General features: G+C 44.0%; 1 protein-coding gene across 1 annotated transcript; it reads right to left on the minus strand.

The window, feature by feature from the left end:
- Positions 1-303: 303 nt before the first annotated feature.
- TTC16 (tetratricopeptide repeat domain 16) lies at positions 304-20083 on the minus strand. Its single transcript, XM_069748375.1, has 14 exons — positions 19947-20083; positions 19433-19484; positions 19179-19354; positions 18065-18155; positions 17731-17874; positions 13052-13152; positions 11704-11833; positions 7258-7472; positions 6407-6669; positions 4821-4962; positions 4583-4748; positions 3014-3147; positions 2826-2934; positions 304-1051 (listed from the first exon to the last, which is right to left on the minus strand). Exons 2-14 carry the CDS (start codon positions 19475-19477, stop codon positions 893-895), a joined length of 1875 nt encoding a protein of 624 aa, XP_069604476.1. The 5' UTR covers positions 19478-19484; positions 19947-20083; the 3' UTR covers positions 304-892.
- Positions 20084-25480: the final 5397 nt, after the last annotated feature.

Genomic DNA, 25480 nt, shown 5'->3' on the forward strand with positions numbered 1-25480 from the left:
GTAGACCATAACTTTCTATTGTGTCAAGAAACAACACATGTACATAGTGCCAGAGTTATATTGTTGCAGTTTTATTTTTTTTGTTGGGTATCATCTAACCAATGTGTGTGCAAAGGTCATTATGATGATGATGAGGCGATGAGCTGTGACATAACACAGAATCCATCAATCACTGCAGGTGATCAGATGTGTATAGAGTCATTGATATTCTGCCTCTGATGATAACGAGTCTGCTGAAAAAGGACTGGACGTATGAGTTTAAAGTAGCACAAATGTGAAGATTGTAAGATTACTTTTTTTTTTGTAGAGATCATGATATAAAATAAATACATTTGCCAAAATTTAAAAAAAAAAAAATACATTTGATTTTAAGCACTCATTTTCTGATGATGCGTACTTTTTTTTTTTTTTTTATATAGGATCTATCTGATCACTGGTAGTCTAAGGACGGTGTCACACTTGTGAGTCCAATGCGAGAAGCTCGCGCATCAATACCTGACGCTCCGGACCAGAACATTCAGCTGCTTAGAAATACATGCAGCCGCACTCTCCAGTCCTGAGTGCTGGGCATTGATGCGAGAGACTCGCAAGTGTGACGCCGGCCTTAAAGAATATCCACAGTGAGAGGGGACATCAGAAGGATTAAGAAGTTTCATCACACAAAGTTTTTATTACTTAGCCACTGACTGTGATGCCATTGAAGACTGAGCCTTACGTGTAAAATCATTCATTGCCCTGATGAAATGATCCTGCTTTTATCTAATAAACCTTTTAAATCATCAAACTGCTTCCTCCAGTTTATTGCTGATGTATTGCTTTGTCTCTCTGGTGGTCTGGGCTTGTTGGGACATGTAGTATCACAGCAGGTGAAGAGTCCCGGGTTGCCGACCACCTATCTAGAGCTGGTCAGTCCAAGCCCAAATGTCTTCCAATGATAAGGGGCACCTGTGTCCGACGCTTCCTCCTGAGGTGGCGGTGGTCTGCAGACACGTGGCGCCTTTGACATCAGGTATCCTTGTCTGTTTCGTTCTGCTTGGATATCCACTTTAAGCTGTATGGACCCAAAAAATAACATTTTGACTTCCAACCAAGTGCATTTTAAGTTATACTCTGTCCTACAAGGTGAGTTTCCAACAGTTGTCATCTTCTAATAGTTTCTTCAATGCAAGGAAGTGTCTGTATGGACACTTTTTTAACACTTGTCTATTAGATTCACTTTAAAGGGAACCTGTCACCCCGTTTTTTCAGATTGAGATAAAAATACTGTTAAATAGGGCCTGCGCTGTGCGTTACAATAGTGTATGTAGTGTACCCTGATTCCCCACCTATGCTGCGAAATACATTACCAAAGTCGCCGTTTTCGCCTGTCAATCAGGCTGGTCAGGTCGGGTGGGCGTGGTCAAATCAGGCTGGTCGGGTGGGCGTGGTCACAGCGCTGTTTCTTCCCCAGCTTTACGTTGGTGGCGTAGTGGTGTGCGCATGTCCCAGTGCCGAATCCACTTGCGTGCACGTGAAGAAACAGCGCCACGATCTGCGCTATTACTGTCTTCGGTGGGGGCGGCCATCTTCCTGGGGCCGTGCGTGCGCAGATGGAGTGCTCTGCTGCACAGGGCTTCAGGAAAATTGCCGCGGGATGCCGCGCGTGCGCAGAAGAGATCGCGGCAGCCATTTTCCTGAAGCCGAGTTTGCATACTATTGTAACGCACAGCGCAGGCCCTATTTAACAGTATTTTTATCTCAATCTGAAAAAACGGGGTGACAGGTTCCCTTTAAAGAGGATATATTTACACTCAGCACTGAAATTGCAACATATAGAAATAAGAAGGAAAATTTATGTAAATCTCACGATCAATTATGAAAAAAATTACGCCACTTTCAAAACATATTTATTCAATATGGCGTATGATGGCCACACTTACAGTATTGGCTTCTATCAATAAGGTTATTAATAGTTGTATGAGGAAGGTTCTGCTGCGCTGAATGCACTTGGGCAAATCATCAAGATCCACTGCTGCCAGCTCCTGTGTAATCACCGACCAATGACTTCCCCAATGGGAGACAAGCCTGGAGTCGCTGCAGCCATGGGAGCTCGCTCACAGTTGCACGAGCAAAATGTGTCCTGGAGTTGCGTTGAAAAACATCTAGGACAAAATGGCTGCACCACTGGTTCCACCACCAAGTAAATGTAACGCTGAGCTATTAGTGCACCTGGAGTGAAAACTAGAAGGGTCCGGCTGCCTTACATTGTCACCCCCACACCATAATCATGAGAGTGGGACTGATGTGACGTTGCCTCTTTATGGCGTTTCCAACGTGATCTCCAGACCAATTTTCAGCTATCGTGTCCAAGACAAAATGGCACTCAATAATATTGAAGAGGATAGACCTCCATTGTCATCTTACTCTGCACTATGAGAGCAGTGACGTTTAGTCATGAAGAAGCCTTCACACCTCCTACTCCCAAGATTAGTGTGGGGTAGCATAATGTGTGATAACTGGACCTCTAGTGTTCACCTAACATCTCAGGGGTCACAGTAATTTAATGGTGGAAAGAGTGGTGCAGCCATTTCTCTAGCATATCCCAGCTGTTTTGCAAACACAACACAAGGCCAGATGTGGCTCATGCTACTGTGAGCAGCCTGTGTGGCCTAAACGTGCTACCGTGGCCTCTGGACTTGTCTCCCATTGAGCACATCTGGGATATCATTGATCGGCAAGTACAAAGGCAGCTGCCAGCAGCGGATCTTGATGATTTGCCCAAGTGCGTTCAGCGAGACAGAACATTTATCTGCACATGTGAACTCAAATCTACTGGTGTAACTCACCTTCCTGCGTTTGCCGACCATTTCCACCAGTTGATGATCGGTCATACAGACAGCAAGGTCTCTCCTCGTTCCATGAAGGGCACCATCCTTGTGTCCACATGTGGACTGACTGCAATGAAAAAAAAATCCATTTATCACTCAATAATATCACCCATTCCAGGTCTGCAATGTGTGGGAGGATAACTCACGTGCCATGTTTACATGTAGTAGGGAGATTTTCCAAATTTCGTCCCAGGGAAGATCGAGCGCTGCTGGCAAGTTTGCTGGTTATAATTTCATCCAGCGTTTTTCCAGGGAAGAAATCAATCATGGTTGGTGCAGTCTGTGAAAAAGAAGAGTTAAATTGATCTGGGAAAACTTGGCTCTGCACAAGTGTGGTCAGATTTGGTAGATAAAACCTTTTCTTCTAATGGGATCGCAAAAGTGCCAACTTCGCTGGAACGGCATCGGAAGTGGTTTTATTTTAACGGGGCCAAACTTGAAGAATGAGAACGGGTTGTCCAAGTAGTGGACAACCCTTTTAATCTCTCCTTTTTCTTTAGTCACATTTTATCACATTACTATTAAGATTAAGAAATGTATTGAAAATAAACACAATTTCCTCTGTTGCCGGAGCTCAGCTTCGTGCCTCCTCCTTTTTCTTGCTTTCCTGGCTGCAGCAGGAACCTCTCCCCTCTCTGCAGTTGGACAAAAAAAAAATTACTAAAAGCCTCAGCACCTTGTTAAGAATACAGGGTTTCAGCTTCTCATCCTCTGAACGTGGAGCAAATCGGCAGGAGATTAAAATGTGAGATTACAACTCGCCACTTTTGTAAATCAAAACCATCTCTGCATGATTAACCACTGCTGCTGGCTTAGAGCTTACAATTTTATGAGGTCGCATTGGGACCCCAAGGTACGTTGCAGAAAATCCAATTTTCTGTTCACTGGCATTGTGCAGCAATGTAACCGTAGCATACTAATCTTTGTTATGGCCAACGTCGTACCGTATAGCTTAAGTCTAAAGCTGGGATGCATTGAAGTCGTGAAGAAGACGAAGAACCAAAAAGTCAGCTGTGCTGCTGTTTATAAGGAAATGTGCTGGTGCAGAAATTGTGTTTAAGGAAATTAAAGGGACTCTGTCACCTGAATTTGGCGGGCTCTCTGTCCGGTCCGATGGGCGGTGTTTTCTCGCCTTTTATTCACCCCTTCCTTTCCCGCTGGCCGCAGTATTATCTTGAATATGAGTCTGTTTCCTCCGTAGTTCACGCGTGCGCAATGCAATCTTGCCTTGCGCATGCGCAGTATGCTTTGCCCAACTGCGGGCAAAGCCGAAAAGCATAAGAGAGCATGCGCCGGCACACTATGTCCCGGAACACCGCAAAATACTTTTGGGACATCATGCACCGGCACATGCGCACTAATGCTTTTCGGCTTTGCCTGCAGTTGGGCAAAGCATACTGCGCGTGCGCAAGCAAGATTGCATTGCGCACGTGTGAACTACCGAGGAAACAGACTCATATTCAAGATAATACTGCGGCCAGCGGGAAAGGAAGGGGTGAATGAAAGGCGAGAAAACACCGCCCATCGGACCGGACAGAGAGCCCGCCAAATTCAGGTGGCAGAGTCCCTTTAATTGAGAAAACTTAACGCGTTTCAGGGTCTGACAACCTCTTCTTCAGGAAGCATACAACATCTTGTATTCCTTCCGACCCCGAAACGCGTCTGAGCATTTCCCAACATTATATTTCTTAGGTGCTTGGCCAGGGCTCTCTTACCTCCTGACTTTTTGGGTTGAGCAGGATAGAGATGAGCGCATCCTCTCGTGCACACATTATGTTGTGTAGTGAGCGCCGGAGTTTGGCTCTGTGCAGATACAGTTGGGGAAGTAGAGGATGTTTCCTGATGGCCTCTGAGAAGTGGCGCTCAGCTTGCTGGTACTGCCTGTGAGGGGTGATAAGAAAGTTTAGAAACTAGTCATTGTCCAAGGTGTTTGCGCCGTGCATCCCTGCTCACCGCTGATCCTGAGCCTGCAGTCCCAGCGCATCTAGGAGTTTTGCAAGTCGAGTCCTACTACCCCAATCTTCTTCATCCAGGTCAAATGCCTGCTGGTAATCTGCCAGGGCAAAGACCAATTCCCCCAACTGGAAGAAACAATCTATTTTTGAGAAAGAAAAAAAAAGTGTGAAAGCAAAATACAGATCTGTCGAAATGTCAACGCTCGTCTTGGTTGTTATGACCTGATAGTTACTAATAATACAGGACAAGCTCTGAGACGTGGGAACTCTGCTGACCGCAATCCCTAATCCTATCACACACACTAGAAATAGCCGTGGATTGCTCCTAACGCTCCCTATGCAAGTCGACACAGCCTAAGGAACTAGCTAGCCCTAAAGATAGAAAAATAAAGCCTACCTTGCCCCAGAGAAATTCCCCAAAGGAACAGGCAGCCCCCCACATATAATGACTGTGAGTTAAGATGAAAATTACAAACACAGAGATGAAATAGATTTAGCAAAGTGAGGCCCGATTTACTGAACAGACAGAGGATAGGAAAGGTAACTTTGCGGTCAGCACAAAAAACTACAAAAAGACCACGCAGAGGGCGCAAAAAGACCCTCCGCACCGACTCACGGTGCGGAGGCGCTCCCTCTGCGTCCCAGAGCTTCCAGCAAGCAAGACAAAAATCAAAATAGCAAGCTGGACAGAAAAAATAGCAAACAGAGAAAAACAAGCAGGAACTTAGCTTCTGCTGGGAAGACATGTCACAAGAACGATCCAGGAGCGAACTAGACCAATACTGGAACATTGACAGGTGGCATGGAGCAATGATCTAGGTGGAGTTAAATAGAGCAGCCAGCTAACGAATTAACCTCGTCACCTGTGGAAGGAACCTCAGAAGCCGCAGCCCCACTCACAAGCACCAGAGGAAGCCCATGGACAGAACCAGCCGAAGTACCATTCATGACCACAGGAGGGAGCTTAACAACAGAATTCACAACAGTTGGTGTCCAGTCATCTCCACTTCTGCAATGGTTCCGACACAGGAGAGAGCATCCTCCACCTCCCTGAGTCCGGCACATGATGGAGGCGGTCGGCCATCTGCATCAGTTCATCAGCCAAGCCGCATCACGCCTGGGACAGAGAAGGGGTCTGGCTTAGCTGACGAACTAATCCAGATTGCTTGCCCAATTTATCACATCCCAACACATGAAGGAGGAGGTAGAATAAAACGTTTTCCTGAAGTCAAAACTAGTGTTAGACTAGACCTTGCAACCATGCTCTAATCAGTATATCCGGACGGCTTTAGTTTTTTTCCACAGCAACATTTTTCTGCCATGATTTTGGAAAACTGCAGCAAAATGATACTTTTAAAAAATCTCAGTGTGAACGCAGCCTTAACTATATCACCCATGCACATGATAAGTAATAAATGTATGAGCCTTATAATATATAACTTGTGGTTGGCTGTAATCGGTCACGGCCACCAGGTCCCTGCTCCGTGTCAAAGCGGTAATTATTAAGTGCAGATGTAATGTGGCTTGCACCAGCTACACACGGTCTATAGTAATTTATCGCCCTTACCAGTAGGGGTCACTCACCTCCCCTGTTCATGTAAAGCTCTTTTTTGCTCCTTTGCCCCCTCAGCGCTTGGTTCAGTAACAGCACCCCCTCCTGGTAGAAGCCCTTCATGTAGCAGTGCACAGCAAAGTCATTGTAGGCGAGAAGAAGCTGGTTTTCAGCCTCGGCGTACAACCGCTTGCCTTCCCCTCCATAACCGTCCTCCGTATGGCAAAGCTGCAATGCACGTACAAAATCATCCACTGCGGGGCTGAAGTCCTTCAGCTTCTTGTACACTGTCCCTCTGAAAGGTGAAAAGTCTATTTTGATTTTTTTCCCTTTTTTTGTGTGTGTATTTTGAACCCTGCTCTGTTTTTGCATGTCAATCCATTCCGTGTCTTTGTTACGCATGACAACCATTTAATAGGGGGGAAAAACACTGCAAAAAAATGCATTTTTTTCCTTTCCATTTAAAAAAAAAAACAAGTGAGAACATTCCCTTAGATTACAATGAGTATTTTGTGAGCATTTTGATGTTGCAGATTTTCTGCATCCGGTAGACAACTGGCTGCAGCAGGAGCCTCTCCCCTCTCCCGTGTCATCAGTAAAAAAAAAAAAAAAGTATAAGTAATTGGCCGCGATCGTTAAAAAATATACAAGCCGATCTATGGCCAACTAAAATTATATGCGTACAGAACAGTCGTTCATAAGAATTATATTCTACGATCCTGTCGGCAGCACATTACCTGTTTACACTGGACTATGTGCTGCCGAGGACAATGATATCCATGCCGGAATGAAAGATTCAATTACGGTACTTGTTTGTAGGGTGATTGCTGGCAACACATGCATTTTTAAGGAAGGGTGAACAGTGGTCGTATCATGGTAATACCTGAATATGTGATATTCCGCTGATAATCGGTTATTCTCTATAGCAAAACAGATTTTTTTTAAGGCCTCCTGTAGTTGCCCCTGAACAGCCAAGTTCACAGCTTTATCTTTAGCCTCTTCTGCTTTTGCCATCATTTTATCTCTTAAGCTGAGTGCTTCCCGGTGCTGTGGGTCCATTGATAGAGCCGTGTGCACGTCCTGGTAGCACAACGTGGCCTGGAGGTCATAGAGAAATGATATTAATCATAGGGTCGCCTTCACGCGTTCCGGACACAATGTGTTGTTTGTTTTTTTTAATTGACAAGATTGCTTCAAAGCTGCAAGGATAATTATTTTTATTTTTTTGCTTCAAGGAGTTGTCCAAAACTATATTATTCAAAACCTATCCTTATTATAATAAGATCATTAATATCGAATCAGGACCAAAACCCAGTATTGAAGTGAACGGGAGCTGAGCTGCAGTACCCAATAACGGCCACTGCACAGTATATGGCGCAGTGCTCTTCCGGCTTCATTCACTGTATACTTCCCGGCAACTATGGGACCTACTAACAGCTGATCAGTGGAGGAGCCAGGTCACGGATCTGATCATGATGACCTACCCTAAAGAAATATGTATGACCCACCATGGCACTTCCGGTGGGTTGGTGATCAAGTAGGATCCTAGCACGTTAAACAGTAATTTTCAACTTCAATCTTCAAATAAAAATGATTTTTATTTGTGATAGCAATCCACGTAACATGAGACATTTCAGTCGATAAAGATGACCTTCATCAGTCTTCAGATTCTTTCAGGAACACTGTATAACTAGTGCTAGAGGAAAGTGAAGCCTGACGTGAGCTCGGTCTTGCGTGCTGCAGACTGACTCTTACTGAATGCTGCTTTGAAGTGCCGTGCTTTCAGCTGACAAGCCCTGTAATATACTTTATAATGATCAGCACATTGCAGGGCTTGTCAGTTGAAAGTACAGCACTTTCAAGCAGCATTCAGGCTGGGAGGAGAGCGCAACGAGCAGTGACGTGCCATGCATTGTTCGTCTGATTCTGGGTCCCAGATCAGAAGTAGCAGACCCAGAATTAAAACAGAAGGATATATCACCCACATAGGAATGAGCTTACAGGAGCAGGGCAGGTAATAAAAGTGTATTAGAAAAGTGTTAGGACAAATTAAGAAGTTAAATTAGTAGTGAAAAACTACTAATTTAAAACCTATTTAAGCCCTTCCACACACATTAGACTAAAGTCCGAATCCGTCAATATTGACTCGTTCGGCCCAGAGTCTAAAGGTACCTTCACACTGAACAACTTTACAATGATAACGATAGCGATCCGTGACGTTGCAGCGTCCTGGATAGCGATATCGTTGTGTTTGACACGCAGCAGCGATCAGGATCCTGCTGTGACATCGCTGGTCGGAGCTAGAAGGCCAGCACTTTATTTCGTCGCTGGCTCTCCCGCTGACATCGCTGAATCGGCGTGTGTGACGCCGATCCAGCGATGTGTTCACTGGTAACCAGGGTAAACATCGGGTTACTAAGCGCAGGGCCGCGCTTAGTAACCCGATGTTTACCCTGGTTACCATTGTAAATGTAAAAAAAACAAACACTACATACTTACATTCCGGTGTCTGTCGCGTCCCTCGCCGTCAGCTTCCCGCACTGACTGTGAGCGCCGGCCGGCTGTGCTCTGCTCTACGGCCGGCGCTTACACAGTGCGGGAAGCTGACGGCGAGGGACGCGACAGACACCGGAATGTAAGTATGTAGTGTTTGGTTTTTTTACATTTACAATGGTAACCAGGGTAAACATCGGGTTACTAAGCGCGGCCCTGCGCTTAGTAACCCGATGTTTACCCTGGTTACTCGGGGACTTCGCATCGTTGGTCGCTGGAGAGCTGTCTGTGTGACAGCTCTCCAGCGACCAAACAGCGACGCTGCAGCGATTGGCATCGTTGTCTATATCGCTGCAGCATCGCTTAATGTGATGGTAACTTAATGTGTATGGGGTCCCCTGATGACTGATTATGTCAGGGAGATAAGGACCCCATGTCTGATTAAGGACTTAAGATCCTTTTGTCCTCTAAATGATAAGCCTCCAGAGATGTCAAGCAGCAGCTCAGTTATAGAGAACACAGGAGCGCTCGGCAAAGTGAGCGGTCCTGCTTATAGTAGAGTTGGGTTAGATAGCTGCAGGACAAAAGATCAGACAGCGGTCTATAGTGTGTGGGACGAAAATCTTTTTTATGTGAAAAAAAAAAAAACCCATTGATGCAATTGTTTTATTTTTTTCACTTGAAAAAGACGCTAGTCCAGTGCTGATGAAACACGTTGTGGAGATAAATACCGTTCAACTCATCTTGGTCCTAAGGATTCTCATTACAGCAGTGCAACCTGATATTGTCTTAGGCTGGGATCACACATACGCGAGATACGGCCGAGTCTCGCAGGTGAAATCCCTCCTCTGGCGCTGGCACTCGGGTGCGGAGCGTGCAGCCGCACAAGAACACATGGAGCTGCACGCTCCGCTCCCAAGTGCTGGCGCCAGAGGAGGGATTTCACCTGCGAGACTCGGCCGTATCTCGCGTATGTGTGATCCCGGCTTTATAGTCAAAATTGGTTAACTATCCTGGAGGAGATCATCCCCCAGCCACAAGGCAGCAGCAGCTGATATTTTCAGGTGTTGATAGGAGTTGCGCCGGCACAAAACCTGCTCAGGTGAGCACCTTTCTTTTACTTTCCTTTGCAGCTAAAAGGGTATCACCCAACAGTCTTGTGCGCTTTTGTTTCCCTACTGTTTTTCTACTGTAATGTATGGGGCATTAGTCAAACACTTGTTTGGCTGACAAATACGTCCTAATTCATACGGCTGTATTATCAGTCCGGCACACTGAACCTATAATGATAAAGTATAATGTCTAATAAATTAAAGATTACAACATTTACATTGATAAATCACCATACCCACCATCAGTACACGACTACATTACCATAACCATTATCAGCACATAAATACATCACCAGAACCACCGTCAGTACATGATTACATCACCAGAACCACCATCAGTACATGAATATGTCACCAGAACCACAGTCAGCAAATGACTACATCACCAGAACAGTCATCACTACAAAAATATAGCACCAGAACGACTGTAAGTACATGAATACATCACCAAGGTTAGTACAGTGATCACTTGCAATGACCGGTTGGCCCCCAGCATATACACTTTTATCGGATGAAACTGCAACTCCCAGTATGTCCTTAACAATGGTAAGGAGATTATTGGCAGTTGTTGTTACCCGGGAAAATATATCTTTGTACCATGCTAACCATTAGATAAAAAAAAATATTAAAATTTGAGAGCGCTCAGTGGTTGATAGCTTTTAATGGCTAATTGAAAAGATGGTAACAAATAGCAAACATTCCAGACTACTCAGGTCTTTTCTACAGGAGTCAGTATAACAAAATATGAAGGGTCACATATTTATGCACAACAGAACACAGATATAATAAAGTAAATAAGACAAGTAACTGTAGCAGGACTATCAATGTGGGATGGGGAGAAAACAGCTAAGGCAGTAAATATTGGAGGATTTCACAGATAAGGAGTCTGACAATAAAACATGAAATTGCTGGTAGTGAACGGCCAAAATACAAGCCTGCTTGTGTGCCTTGATTTCAGAAGAGAAAAATGATGGCGTGGTCCATCCCATACAATAGTACAGAGGGATCGTGCCATCCAGAGACACCACACATCACAAGGAGTGACTATGGCTCCATAATACGGAACTGTAGCCAATGTGTCAGCTTACAAGCTCCAATACTCCATAGACTCGACTTTGCAATGTGCATGAGGCCAAAAACCGGAGGGACAGCAAGAAGGATTAGGGTCCACATTGGAGTATGTCCACTTGGCAGAGATTTTGCAGTAATTTTTTTTGCAGTAATTTTAATTTATGTAAATCTGCCTCCTTCCTGTTTGCATTTCCAGGTTCCACTGCTGCCTGAATTACCGTACATGAGTTGGTTATTAGTGATGAGCGAATATACTCGTTACTCGAGATTTCTCGAGCACGCTCGGGTGTCCTCCGATTATTTTTTAGTGCTCAGAGATTTAGTTTTTCTTGCCGCAGCTGAATGATTTACATCTGTTAGCCAGCATAACTACATGTGGGGGTTGCTTGGTGGTTGCCAGGGAATCCCCACATATACTTATGCTGGCTAACAGATGTAAATCATTCAGCTACGGCAAGAAAAACTAAATCTCCGAGCACTAACAAATACTCGGAGGACCCCCGAGAATGCTCAGGAAATCTCGAGTAACGAGTATATTTGCTCATCACTATTGGTTATTAATGTAAGCCATGAGAAAAAAGTGTCAAAATATTAAGAGAAAACATTTTTTTTACTCACCTTTTATAAAAATGAACATAAGGCCTTATAGTTACCTTGTTGAGCTGATCATACAGCCTCGCACGTGCTGCATACATGTCAGGATCGCCTCCGTCTTCTTCCAGCTGTTTATTCAACAGGTGGATGCATTCTGCGTATCTTCCCAGTGCGGCCAAGCAAGAAATACTATCAGAAAACCAGCAAAGTGATGGTGAGCAATATCCTGCAAAGATGATTTATAGACCAGCTTTCAGGGCTCAGACCGGTAATATTGTATGGAAACACAGTAAGGGTTAATTCACAGAACGAGACTTACAAAAAAATGGAGGATATCGTCTCTCACTCAAGAGACCCAAATTAGTATGAAGAATTACACAATATGGGCAAAAGTATTAGGGCACGTGTCTTAATAATGGAATTCAGGTTTTGGCATACTGAAATTGCCCCCAGTGTATAACATCTGGAACCCCTTCCCCCAGTATATAACATCCGGTCCCTCGCCTCCCGGTGTATAACATCAGGTCCCTCGCCTCCCGGTGTATAACATCAGGTCCCTCGCCTCCCGGTGTATAACATCAGGTCCCTCGCCTCCTGGTGTATAACTTCCATCCCTCTCGCTCCCGGTATATAACACACCGGCCCTCTCACTCCCCGGTTTATAACATCCGGCTCCTCGCCCCCTGTGTCTAACATCCAGCCTATTCACCCCCGGTATATAACATCCGGCCCCCTTGTTCCCCGGTGTATAACACCCGGCCCCCAGTGAATAACATCCGGCTCCTCACCCCCAGTGTCTAACATCCAGCCTACTAACTCCCGGTGTGTAACATCCGGCCCTCTCACTCCCCGGTGTATAATATCCGGCCGTTCTTCCTCAGTGCATAATATCTGGCCCCTTGCCTCCAGTGCCTAACATCCAGCCTATTCACCCCCAGTATATAACATCCGGCCCCTTCGTTCCCCGGTGTATAACATCCGGCTCCTGGCCACCAGTGTCTAACATCCAGCCTACTCACTACCGGTGTGTAACATCCGGCCCTCTCGCTCCCCGGTGTATAATACCCAGCCCTTCTTCCTCAGTGCATAACATCTGGCCCCTTGCCTCCAGTGTATAATATCTCACCAGACAGTTCTTCCCTCCAATGCTCCACGGGTAAAACTAATATGTAAGGTAGAGCATGTCAACCAAACCAGAGAATATCTGTTCACAGCAGTGTTTCAGGACTTTTGCCCCTCATCAGTACAGAGCAGGGTACTGGTTGGCTGAATGAGATGCCTAAGATGCAGTCAAGGGGGGAATACTGCTCTCATTCAAGAGACCCAACTCAGTATGTGAATGGGAAACCTCATCTGCCACGTGTGAATATATCCTTTGACATGTATTTTTGGTGTAAGTCCGCTCACCTGTGCATGTGATATTGTCTGTTTTGAGGCTGCACCTCTGCAGCACAGGTAAAGGCCTCCAGGGCATCCATGTGACAATTCTGCTCAAGTAAGCGCTGTCCCTGCACATGTGAACAGTAATTTAGGACCAGAAACCACATTCAATTAAATGGAAACCATGGATAGGTTATTATCTATTCTTACATTTTTACTGCATCTAATCACTGGGCTCAGCAGCGCTAAAGATGTGGACGGCATGAGCTACAGAGGTAGTAATTGACTGCAGTGGGTACGAGCACTGTAGACTTGACATCACCCCTGCAGCCAAATAACAAAAATTGGAGGATTGGTGAAGAAGCTCTGCCGGACCCAGTGGGGGTGAATAGAAGGTCAATTTTTTTTTTTCTTCTTTTTAGCTGTCTATAAGACTACGCACTAATCAAATTTCAAACAGGACAACCCCTTTAATTGCTTACACAATGAATATTAATCACCTTGAGTATCAGACCATGTGTGCCGCCCACTTCTGAAGGCTGCACAACCCCTGACGCTCTGCTCCAGGTGCATTTACATAATTTTACCTAGGGTTTACATCACATCTGTGTCCCTCCCATTCATGACTGTATGAATCAGTGAAAAAAGTAAGACTTGCCCACGATGGACCTGTTGACTTCAATTAGTCCAAAATATTAAACTTTCTTTTCGGAAGCGTCCATCCATTTACCCATCCATAATAGTTTAGTCTAGTATTATATGGAAAGAAGGTCAGAGTCTAAAGGTTGAAATTTCGAGTCCTTTTGTCTCCTTGAGGTCAATGGCACAGTTGGAGACACATGAATTTTGGGGGGATTTCCTATGTAGTGATGAATGGTGACACAGATGTGATTTGAACCCGGCTTTAGTTTTTTTGCGGGAATTATAGAACCCAACACCCTCATGAGTTTTCCACGCTCAAGGGTTCTACACACTCACGGGTTCTCTACGCTCACAAGTTCTCTATGCTCAAGGGTTCTCCGCACTCACGAGTTCTCCACACTCACCACAAGTTCCCCACGCTCACAAGTTCTCCATGCTCAAGGGTTCTCCACACTCACGAGTTCTCCATGCTCACGAGTTCTCCACGTTCACAAGTTTTCCACGCTCATGAGTTCTCCACGCTCATGAGTTCTCCACGCTCAAGAGTTCTCCACACTCACGAGTTCTCCATGCTCACGAGTTCTCCACGTTCACAAGTTCTCCACGCTCATGAGTTCTCCATGCTCATGAGTTCTCCATGCTCAAGAGTTCTCCACACTCACGAGTTCTCCTGTTATGATAGGCAATTCAGTAACACAATGTACATAGCGATCAGAGCACATACAGTGATCTGACAATAACCCAAAATAATAGAACGAGCTCTGAGACGTGGAAACTCTGTAGACCGCAATTCCTGATCCTCTCCAAACACAACTAGAGGCAGCTGTGGATTGCGCCTAACGCTCCCTATGCAACTCGGCACAGCCTGAGAAACTAACTAGCCTGAAGATAGAAAAATAAGCCTACCTTGCCTCAGAGAAATACCCCAAAGGAAAAGGCAGCCCCCCACATATAATGACTGTGAGTAAGATGAAAAGACAAACGTAGGGATGAAATAGATTCAGCAAAGTGAGGCCCGATATTCTAGACAGAACGAGGATAGGAAAGATAACTTTGCGGTCTACACAAAACCCTAAAGAAAACCACGCAAAGGGGGCAAAAAGACCCTCCGTACCGAACTAACGGCACGGAGGTACACCCTTTGCGTCCCAGAGCTTCCAGCAAAACAAATAGACAAGCTGGACAGAAAAAATAGCAACAAATAGCAAAGAAGCACTTAGCTATGCAGAGCAGCAGGCCACAGGAATGATCCAGAGAAACACAAGTCCAACACTGGAACATTGACAGGAAGCATGGATCAAAGCATCAGGTGGAGTTAAGTAGAGAAGCAGCTAACGACCTCACCAGATCACCTGAGGGAGGAAACTCAGAAGCTGCAGTACCACTTTCCTCCACCAACGGAAGCTCCCAGAGGGAATCAGCCGAAGCACCACTTGTGACCACAGGAGTGAACTCTGCCACAGAATTCACAACAGTACCCCCCCCTTGAGGAGGGGTCACCGAACCCTCACCAGAGCCCCCAGGCCGACCAGGATGAGCCACATGAAAGGCACGAACAAGATCGGGAGCATGGACATCAGAGGCAAAAACCCAGGAATTATCTTCCTGAGCATAACCCTTCCATTTAACCAGATACTGGAGTTTCCGTCTTGAAACACGAGAATCCAAAATCTTCTCCACAATATACTCCAATTCCCCCTCCACCAAAACCGGGGCAGGAGGCTCAACAGATGGGACCATAGGTGCCACGTATCTCCGCAACAATGACCTATGGAATACGTTATGTATGGAAAAAGAATCTGGAAGGGTCAGACGAAAAGACACAGGATTAAGAACCTCAGAAATCCTATACGGACCAATAAAACGAGGTTTAAACTTAGGAGAGGAAACCTTCATAGGAATATGACGAGCAGATAACCAAACCAGATCCCCAACACGAAGTCGGGGACCCACAACGTTTAGCATAATCCAAGTCCATCAAATTCAGGGCAGCGCCTGAATCCACAAACGCCATGACAGAATACGACGACAAGGAGCATATCAAGGTAACGGACAGAAGAAATTTTGACTGTACAGTACCAATGGCGGCAGACCTAGCGAACCGCTTAGTGCGCTTAGGACAATCAGAGATAGCATGAGTGGAATCACCACAGTAGAAACACAGCCCATTCAGACGTCTGTGTTCTTGCCGTTCAACTCTGGTCATAGTCCTATCGCACTGCATAGGCTCAGGTTTAATCTCAGGTAATACCGCCAAATGGTACACAGATTTACGCTCACGCAAGCGTCGACCGATCTGAATGGCCAAAGACATAGACTCATTCAAACCAGCGGGCATAGGAAATCCCACCATGACATCCTTAATGGCTTCAGAGAGACCCTTTCTGAAAATGGCTGCAAGCGCAGATTCATTCCATTGAGTGAGCACGGACCATTTTCTAAATTTCTGGCAATATAGCTCTATCTCATCCTGAGCCTGACAAAGAGCCAGCAAATTTTTTTCTGCCTGATCTACTGAATTAGGCTCATCGTACAGCAATCCAAGCGCCAGGAAAAACGCATCGATATCACTCAATGCAGGATCTCCTGACGCAAGAGAAAATGCCCAGTCCTGAGGGTCGCCACGCAAAAAAGAAATGACGATCCTAACCTGTTGCGCTGGGTCACCAGAGGAGCGAGGTTTCAAAGCCAGAAACAGTTTACAATTATTCTTGAAACTCAGAAATTTAGTTCTATCTCCAAAAAACAAATCTGGAATAGGAATTCTCAGTTCTAACAAAGAATTCTGAACCACAAAATTTTGAATATCTTGAACTCTTGCCGTGAGCTGATCTACACATGAAGACAGACCTTTAATGTCCATTGTAACACCTGTGTCCTGAACCACCCAAATGTCTAGGGGAAAAAAAAGACAAATCACAGTGCAAAGGAAAAAAAATGGTCTCAGAACTTCTTTTTTCCCTCTATTGAGAATCATTAGTACTTTTGGCTTCCTGTACTGTTATGATAGGCAATTCAGTAACACAATGTACATAGCGATCAGAGCACATACAGTGATCTGACAATAACCCAAAATAATAGAACGAGCTCTGAGACGTGGAAACTCTGTAGACCGCAATTCCTGATCCTCTCCAAACACAACTAGAGGCAGCTGTGGATTGCGCCTAACGCTCCCTATGCAACTCGGCACAGCCTGAGAAACTAACTAGCCTGAAGATAGAAAAATAAGCCTACCTTGCCTCAGAGAAATACCCCAAAGGAAAAGGCAGCCCCCCACATATAATGACTGTGAGTAAGATGAAAAGACAAACGTAGGGATGAAATAGATTCAGCAAAGTGAGGCCCGATATTCTAGACAGAACGAGAATAGGAAAGATAACTTTACGGTCTACACAAAACCCTAAAGAAAACCACGCAAAGGGGGCAAAAAGACCCTCCGTACCGAACTAACGGCACGGAGGTACACCCTTTGCGTCCCAGAGCTTCCAGCAAAACAAATAGACAAGCTGGACAGAAAAAATAGCAACAAATAGCAAAGAAGCACTTAGCTATGCAGAGCAGCAGGCCACAGGAATGATCCAGAGAAACACAAGTCCAACACTGGAACATTGACAGGAAGCATGGATCAAAGCATCAGGTGGAGTTAAGTAGAGAAGCAGCTAACGACCTCACCAGATCACCTGAGGGAGGAAACTCAGAAGCTGCAGTACCACTTTCCTCCACAAACGGAAGCTCCCAGAGAGAATCAGCCGAAGTACCACTTGTGACCACAGGAGTGAACTCTGCCACAGAATTCACAACATTCTCCATGCTCACGAGTTCTCCACGTTCACAAGTTCTCCACGCTCATGAGTTCTCCACGCTCACGAGTTCTCCACACTCAAGAGTTCTCCACACTAACGAGTACTCCATGCCCACAAGATCTACATGCTCAAAGGTTCTCCACGCTCAAGGGTTCTCCACACTCTTGGGTTCTCCACGTTCATGAGTTCTTCGAGCTCATGAGTTCTCCACCCTCATTCTCTCTACCTTATGACTAACCAAACATTATGGTCCATAGTTACCTGGAGAGAGTATGTGAGAGCCAGCAGTTCTACATGCTCTTTCTGTGGGGACGCTATGGAACAAGCCTTCTTCAAGTTGACCGCTGCAGACTGGAAGTCACAGATCTGGAGGAACGCTTCTGCTCTCTTAGCGTACAGCTCTACCTATGGTATAATTTAATAAAACAAGACAATCATTAATTAAGAGAAATCGAAGAAACTGAAAAATATAGTAAAATCCACTGCCATTAGAACTGCTGGCAAAACATGTAGATTCTTATTGCTAAAATCAGACATAATACTTTATAAAGTAGCAATAATTATAGAATTCTCTACTATGATTGACTGATCGTACCTTCTCTGGACACAGGTAAATGGCCTTCGAAAAAGCAGTTATGGCCCTTTCCCAATCCTTTTGGGCCAAGCACCTCAGACCACGCTTATAGCTGCAAGAACAAAAATTATACATGCAATTATACAGGCATGTATCCAATGGTGGAAAGAAGAAAATTAGTGATGTGCAACCACTATACGAAGCTGTAATCCAGCTTCATCATAGCATATCCCATATGATATATTGCTTGTAAGGCTGCATTCAGACACCCGTGTAAGTCTTACTTTCCATGAGTAACGAAGTGCTTTATTTCTCAGGTGTCATCTTAGTTGCACCCTCTTTCTCTCATCGATAGACTGTCTGAATTTTTGTATCCATTAACTCTTAACAATGGACTAGTTAAATACGGATGAAACTTGGATGGAACCCTGAAGTACAAAGTCTGTCTTCCGTGTTCCCAAAGGTTTTAAAAAGGGTTCCAATCCCTATGTTTTCCACCAGTAAAATAATAATACCTCTACTAATCTCTGGTGCCGTTCTAGCTGTTTCGGCACTGGCTCTCCTGCCGCTCGCGAAACATCCCTTTGGCCAAACAGAACAGGATTCACTCTCCTTCATCCAAATCAGTGACCCAGAGGATGTGAGAGCTGCGGCTGCTCTCTTATTACCTCTAGATGCCAAGTACGTCCGTAGGAGAGTGAAGCAAGCAATGATTGGCTGCAGGGATGGCATGACATACCAATGTCACACAATCCCCGGGAAAGCCAGTGCTGACATCGCCGGAACAGTGCAAGCACCGGAGGTGAGTATAGGTGTTATTTATTTACTAGGGGGAACATTGAGATTGAGATGGTGTTGTCTGAGTAGTGGGCAACCCCTTTGATGATTGAGTCTGAGCCCAAAAAATGGATAAGAATAGGTTTGGATACATGAGTCTGTTTTTCAAACAAAAGGGTCTATGGATCAATGAAACTCTGTGGGTCTGTGCGCTGTATGAAAAAAAATGGGCAACGCATGGATGTAAGAACACCTCCGAAATAAAGCGCCATACGCATGACGCCTTTGGCTGTTTTTCAGCTGCCTGAATAGTGTTTGTCCGAGGAAGAAGCGTGACAAGTACGTGGAGAAGACTTACTGCTCCGTCATCTTCTCGTACACAATATCTTCATATGTAGACTTGATGCACTGATTGCTCTCACTGTGGACATCTAAAAACACTCGACTGGAGCCAAAAATCTTCTTTAGGGATTTATTCCGAGATTCTTCAAGTTTTTCTTCGCTCACGGCGGTGGAGAATAGATCCGATGTCACCTGATGGAAAATATCAGAAATTCAATTATCTGAGCAGAAAAGCCACGAAGACACAATGGCAGCGTCACCCAACCTTACCCCTTCCAGGACTGGATTATCCATCTCTGCCATTGTCTCACCCATGAAGGCTCTACGGAAAAAAAAATATTTATAAAAGGTATTTGTTTATTATTTTAACTGTAATTTTTATTAAAGTTTTTCACAGATTTTAACAACGAGAAAACAAATTAACATATTACAATCACAAAGAATAAGGTAATCAGAAAAGTGTCAAGCATAGAAAAAGAAGAATAATCTCCATGAGGGTCAGCAAGGGTTACATTGAAATTCACCAGAATTAAAAAAAAAAAGTCCAAAAATAAGAAGAGGGGAGGTAGAGAAAAGGGAAAATAGGGACTAAAGAAAGCAGTGTATGCATTATGTAATGGCCCCACACTGCATCAAATAGCATTTAGAATAGCAGATAAGTATTCCACACGACGAACACCACAAATTCGGCAACAATCCAGCAACAATCGACCCACAAAAATTATGCAATTGAAAAATCCAGCAATCTGGCACAAAAAAAAAAATAGATCCTCTTCTCCCCTACCTTAAAGTGTTAGAACTGTCCTTCCGGGAAATCTCATAGAAACTTTGCCTTCATACTTGTAAGACATTGCAGATCACTTGGTCTGCGGTTGCACTTTATCGTGGAGTTTACAACTTCTTGGTGACTAAGCAACAGCCACGGGAGGAGCTGGGGATCCTGCGCTCGGTGGGTTGGGAGGAGGCCATTCATTGTGATGGACATTGCGTCATGTGACTGCATTGTTCTGCCTGCGTCTGTAGGGCCGTGTTCATATGTGACGCAGCTTTACACATTGGGGCAAAATAAATAGTTGTTTATTTGCTTCACCTTATTTATTTTGTTATTATTATTTTGTTTTGTTGTAAAAGTTTTGTAATATAAATCTTACAAAATCTTATAAATCTGTTTTGCAGAATAGACAAACGCAATGAAGATCCTAAACTGATCCATTGCATAACTGAGGGGTCTTATTAATTCCTAGGGGTCCGAATGGGTTCCTTTATAAGAACAAAAGGAAAAGCGCAGCATGCAGCAGTTTTTTTGTAATTCTCTAGACTGACACTTAAAGACCTCATAATAATCAGTGGGGTCTCTCTGTGTTAACTATGCAACAGATCCGTTGTTTTTTTTAACCTTAAGGGTCTGCTCATACAGAGTTTTTTGACGTGGGTTTTTCAAGCAGGAATTCCAAGTGTAAAAACTCCTAAAAAGAGCATTTGTTTTTCTGCTGTGGTTTTTTTTTTTTTTTTAAAGACCCACAGTTTTTTTTTCTGCATGGTTTTGATGATTTTTTTTAAATTATTTTATACGAAGTTTAATAATATGGTGTGGATTTTGACAAGATTCCGCTATAAAATACATTTTCAAAAAAATGTGGATTTTATATAAATCCGCACCAAAAATTAAATAAAAAAACTCCTTGTGAACATACCCCAAGTGTATGTGCAGATGACACCTTTTAGACTCAGGCGAAGCCTCCCAAGTTTTTCAAAAAGAAGACGTGTCAGGATTCTTAGGTGTTTTTTTTGGCGCTTCCTGAGATCCTTTTCAGATGGTTTTGGCCGCGAGCGTTCTATTGGAGGCTTTTAAGCTGCCTGTGCATTTTGGCCACGTGAGGCTAGGCATTGTCCTGCACGAGGAACCCAGGGCCAACTGCACCAGCATAAGCTCTGACAATGGCTGAGGATTTCATCCTGGTACCTATCAGTAGTCAGGGTCCTGTTGTCTATCACCTCTGAAGTTTGTGATATCCTCTAAGTATATGCCTTCCCAGACCGTTTACTGACCCACTGCCAAACCAGTCATGTTTGGTGATGTTCCAGATGTCACCTCCAGATTCTCACATCTGTCACATGTGCTCAGTGTGAACCTGCTCTCATATTTGTAGAGAATGAATATCAATAGTTGACCCACCAATTCTGGTGTTTTCTGCCATTCAAAGTGCATGGTGTACTACATGGTCTACATGGACTACAGGTCCTACTTCAAGATGTTGGAACCCAATGCCATCCTTCAAGATGTTGGACCCCAATGCCATCCTCATCGAGTCTGTTTCTGAAAGTTTGGTCAACATGCATGCCGGTAGGTAATTTTATAGGCTTTTTGGCTGTCCACCGCCTGCTCTCCCAATGGAGAAGATATCAATCCTGCTGTTGGGTTGCTGCCCTTCCGCCTCTTCTTGTCTAATAGCCTGTGTCCTGGTATCTTCTCCATGCTCTTGAGACTGTGCTGGGAGACACCACAAACCATCTTCTGACTGCATATATACAGTTAGGTCCATATATATTTGGACAGAGACAACATTTTTCTAATTTTGGTTATAGATATTACCACAATGAATTTTAAACAAAACAAATTAGATGCAGTTGAAGTTGAGACTTTTAGCTTTCATTTAAGGGTATCCACATTAAAATTGGATGAGGGGTTTAGGAATTTCAGCTCCTTAACATGTGCCACCCTGTTTTTAAAGGGACCACAAGTAATTGCACAATTGACTCCAAGGCTATTTCATGGACAGGTGTGGGCCATCCCTTCGTTATGTCATTCTCAATTAAGCAGATAAATGGGCTGGCATTGATTTGAGGTGTGCTGCTTGCATTTGGAAGGTTTTGCTGTGAAGTAAACATGAGGTCAAAGGAGCTCTCCATGCAGGTGAAACAAGCCATCCTTAAGCTTTGAAAACAGAAAAAACCCATCCGAGAAATTGCTACAATATTAGGAGTGGCAAAATCTACAATTTGGTACATCCTGAGAAAGAAAGAAAGAAAGCATTGGTGAACTCATCAATGCAAAAAGACCTGGGCGCCCACGGAAGACAACAGTGGTGGATGATCGCAGAATAATTTCCAGGATGAAGAGAAACCCCTTCACAACAGCCAACCAAGTGAACAACACTCTCCAGGAGGTCGGCGTATCAATATCCAAATCTACCATAAAGAGAAGACTGCATGAAAGTAAATGCAGAGGGTTCACTGCACGGTGCAAGTCACTCATAAGCATCAAGAATAAAAAGACTAGACTGGACTTTGCTAAAAAACATCTAAAAAAGCCAACACAGTTCTGGAATAACATTTTTTGGCCAGATGAAACCAAGATCAACCTCCACCAGAATGATGGAAAGAGAAAAGTATGACGAAGGCGTGGTACAGCTCATGATCCATAGCATACCACATCATCTGTAAAACACGGCGGAGGCAGTGTGATGGCTTGGGCATGCATTACTGCCAGTGGCACTGGGTCACTAGTGTTTATTGATGATGTGACACAGGACAGGAGCAGCCAAATTAATTCTGAGGTATTCAGAGACATACTGTGTGCTCAGATCCAGCCAAATGCAGCAAAACTGATTGGTCGTCATTTCATACTACAGATGGACAATGAACCAAAACATAAAGCCAAAGCAACCCAGGAGTTTATTAAAGCAAAGAAGTGGAATATTCTTGAATGGCCAAGTGAGTCATCTGATCTCAACCCAATTGAGCAGCATTTCACTTGTTAAAGACTAAACTTCAGACAGAAAGGCCCACAAACAAACAGCAACTGAAAACCACTGTAGTGTAGGCCGGGCAGAACATCAAAAAGGAGGAAACACAGCGTCTGGTGATGTCCATGAGTTCAAGACTTCAGGCAGTCATTGCCAACAAAGGGTTTTCAACCAAGTACTAAAAATGAACATTTTATTTAAAATTATTGAATCTGTCCAATTACTTTTGGTCCCTTTAAAAACAGGGGTGGCACATGTTAAGGAGCTGAAACTCCTAAACCCTTCATCCAATTTTAATGTGGATACCCTCAAATGAAAGCTGAAAGTCTGAACTTCAACTGCATCTGAATTGTTTTGTTTAAAATTCATTGTGGTAATGTCTATAATCAAAATTAGAAAAATGTTGTCTCTGTCCAAATATATATGGACCTAACTGTAGATGTGTAGAAGCTGGACTACATATGCCACCAGAATGGACCTAAGGTACTGCCTTATGCTACCAGTAGTGATGAGGACACCAGCGAAATGCGAAACTAGAGAAGCATCAGTCAGGAAAGATAAGGAGAGAGTATTGTCTATAGCCACCTTTGGCTCTTGGTGGGGTCACCTTGCTGTTCCTCCCAAAGCTCCTATTGTCACTTTCATTTGCACCAAAGCTGGTGACATTGGTTCACAATCACTTATGTAACTAGACAGACGGCTATCCATGAAGCATAAGTGACTTGGGGTTATACTCTGATGTAAAGTGTCACCTTTATTTTTTGAGCAAAAAAATAGTAATGTCTTCTTGCTATGGAGTGGAACCTGTACAATGTATACAACTGTGAAGGGAGAAGAATGTCAGGACACAATGGTTGATCATATTAGAAAACCTAATGAAGTGCAACAGTAGCAATGTCAATGGTACAATGTCACAAACAGGCAGTAATACCGTTCGTAGGCCACCAAAATCTAAAAATGCAACTTAGAACCAAAATTAAAAGGGGTCGTCCAGGCTTGGGGCTCAAGTCTACAGTCATTCTATAATGTGACTGCAGACTTGTGAAACCTTGCAGCACGCACAGCATGCGCTGTGGGGATTCTGCGGTGACAGGAGCGGTGTGCCTGTGACCACAAGTATGCGATCGCATGCCGACTAGACATATCCGGCCTTGGTCAAAGTGAATAGAGTGAAGCAGGATAGGTCTAGTCGGAATGTGGTCGAAAATATGCATATCGCATTATATGCATATTCTAATATTTGCACATTATGTATACATTTATGCATTTTATCATATTATATGATTGTTTTAAGGCCCTTTTGGGTGCTGGGAACCCCCCCCCCCCCCCTCCCAGGAGTCATCTAAGCAAATACAATACATAAGACTGAGACAGAAGGGGTAGAACACACTTCTGCCCCGATTCATCAATAATGGCGTTTCATATGCTAGTTGGGGTGAAGAGTAAAGAGTGCGTAAATTTTGAAGAATTTGTTTGACGCACTCAGTTACGTCCCTTTCTACAAAGTCAAAAAGTCGGCAGGACTGGGGTAAAAGTTGCAAAACATTTTTTGCTAAATTTTGCACAGTTTTTGCAGCAGAGTCCTGGCAAAAAAATGTTTGGTGAATCAGTCGTGATAGAGACTGTACATAGCCAAAAGGGATCTATCTGTACCCTATATTGATTCTATTGCTGCTCCTACCTACCAGAGGAGGTTGGCAACCTAAGTTCAAGAGGATGCCCCATTCAATGGCGGCTTTCCCTAATATCGATGGTAAGGTTCTGTTACAGATACAGCAATAGATAGGAAAAGTGTACAGACACTAGATATATCTGCATCTATAATAATAGGTATATGGAAATAGATGCGATTAAAGGTTCAGATTGCACTATTGTGATATATCACTTTTCCCTTAATCTTGGATATAAGAAATGAAAAGGGAGGAAGAAAAAACAGTAATCAGCATTATAGTCTATATTGCTATAGACACATTGCAATGGGTCTGTATATAAGATGCATTTATTCCTCAAGGACCATAGGTGCAGATAAATCATAGCCATGTTGTTATAGATACAGATTTAGCTGAGATATGCTCAATAGGAGCTTCAATCATATTATGTCACGATAGTGTTCAGAAAGAAAATCACTTATCGTGCATACGGAGTTGCCTCGATGCGTTTCTCTATTTTGTCTGGTTCATCAGGGGGCATGCAAACAGATGTACAAAGATGAAAGCGATGGCATTAAGTAGAGGTGATCTTCATAAGAGAGGTATCAAAGTCAGGTATCATAATCAGGTATCAGAGTCAGGTATCAGAATCAGGTATCAGACTCAGGTATCAGAATCAAGTATCAGAGTCAGGTATCATAATCAGGTATCAGAGTCAGGTATCAGAGTCAGGTATCAGAGTCAGGTATCAGAGTCAGGTATCAAAGTCAAGTATCAGACTCAAGAATCAGAGTCAGGCATCAGAGTCAGGCATCAGAGTCAGGCATCAGAGTCAAGCATCAGAGTCAGGCATCAGAGTCAGGCATCAGAGTCAGGCATCAGAGTCAGGCATCAGAATCAGGCATCAGAATCAGGCATCAGAG

Source organism: Ranitomeya imitator, chromosome 2, assembly GCF_032444005.1.
Source record: "Ranitomeya imitator isolate aRanImi1 chromosome 2, aRanImi1.pri, whole genome shotgun sequence".
In the NCBI taxonomy this organism is placed as follows: Eukaryota; Metazoa; Chordata; class Amphibia; order Anura; family Dendrobatidae; genus Ranitomeya; species Ranitomeya imitator.

Bases quoted from the DNA above. Each gene is read 5' to 3' on its own strand.
- TTC16 (XM_069748375.1), bottom strand. From the start codon at position 19,477: ATGGGTGAGACAATGGCAGAGATGGATAATCCAGTCCTGGAAGGG. The intron at 13,153-17,730 runs GTAACTATGGAC...TCACATGTGCAG, and splicing joins CTCTCACATACTCTCTCCAG to GGACAGCGCTTACTTGAGCA. The intron at 4,963-6,406 runs GTGAGTGACCCC...TCTCAAAAATAG, and splicing joins GCTTTACATGAACAGGGGAG to ATTGTTTCTTCCAGTTGGGG.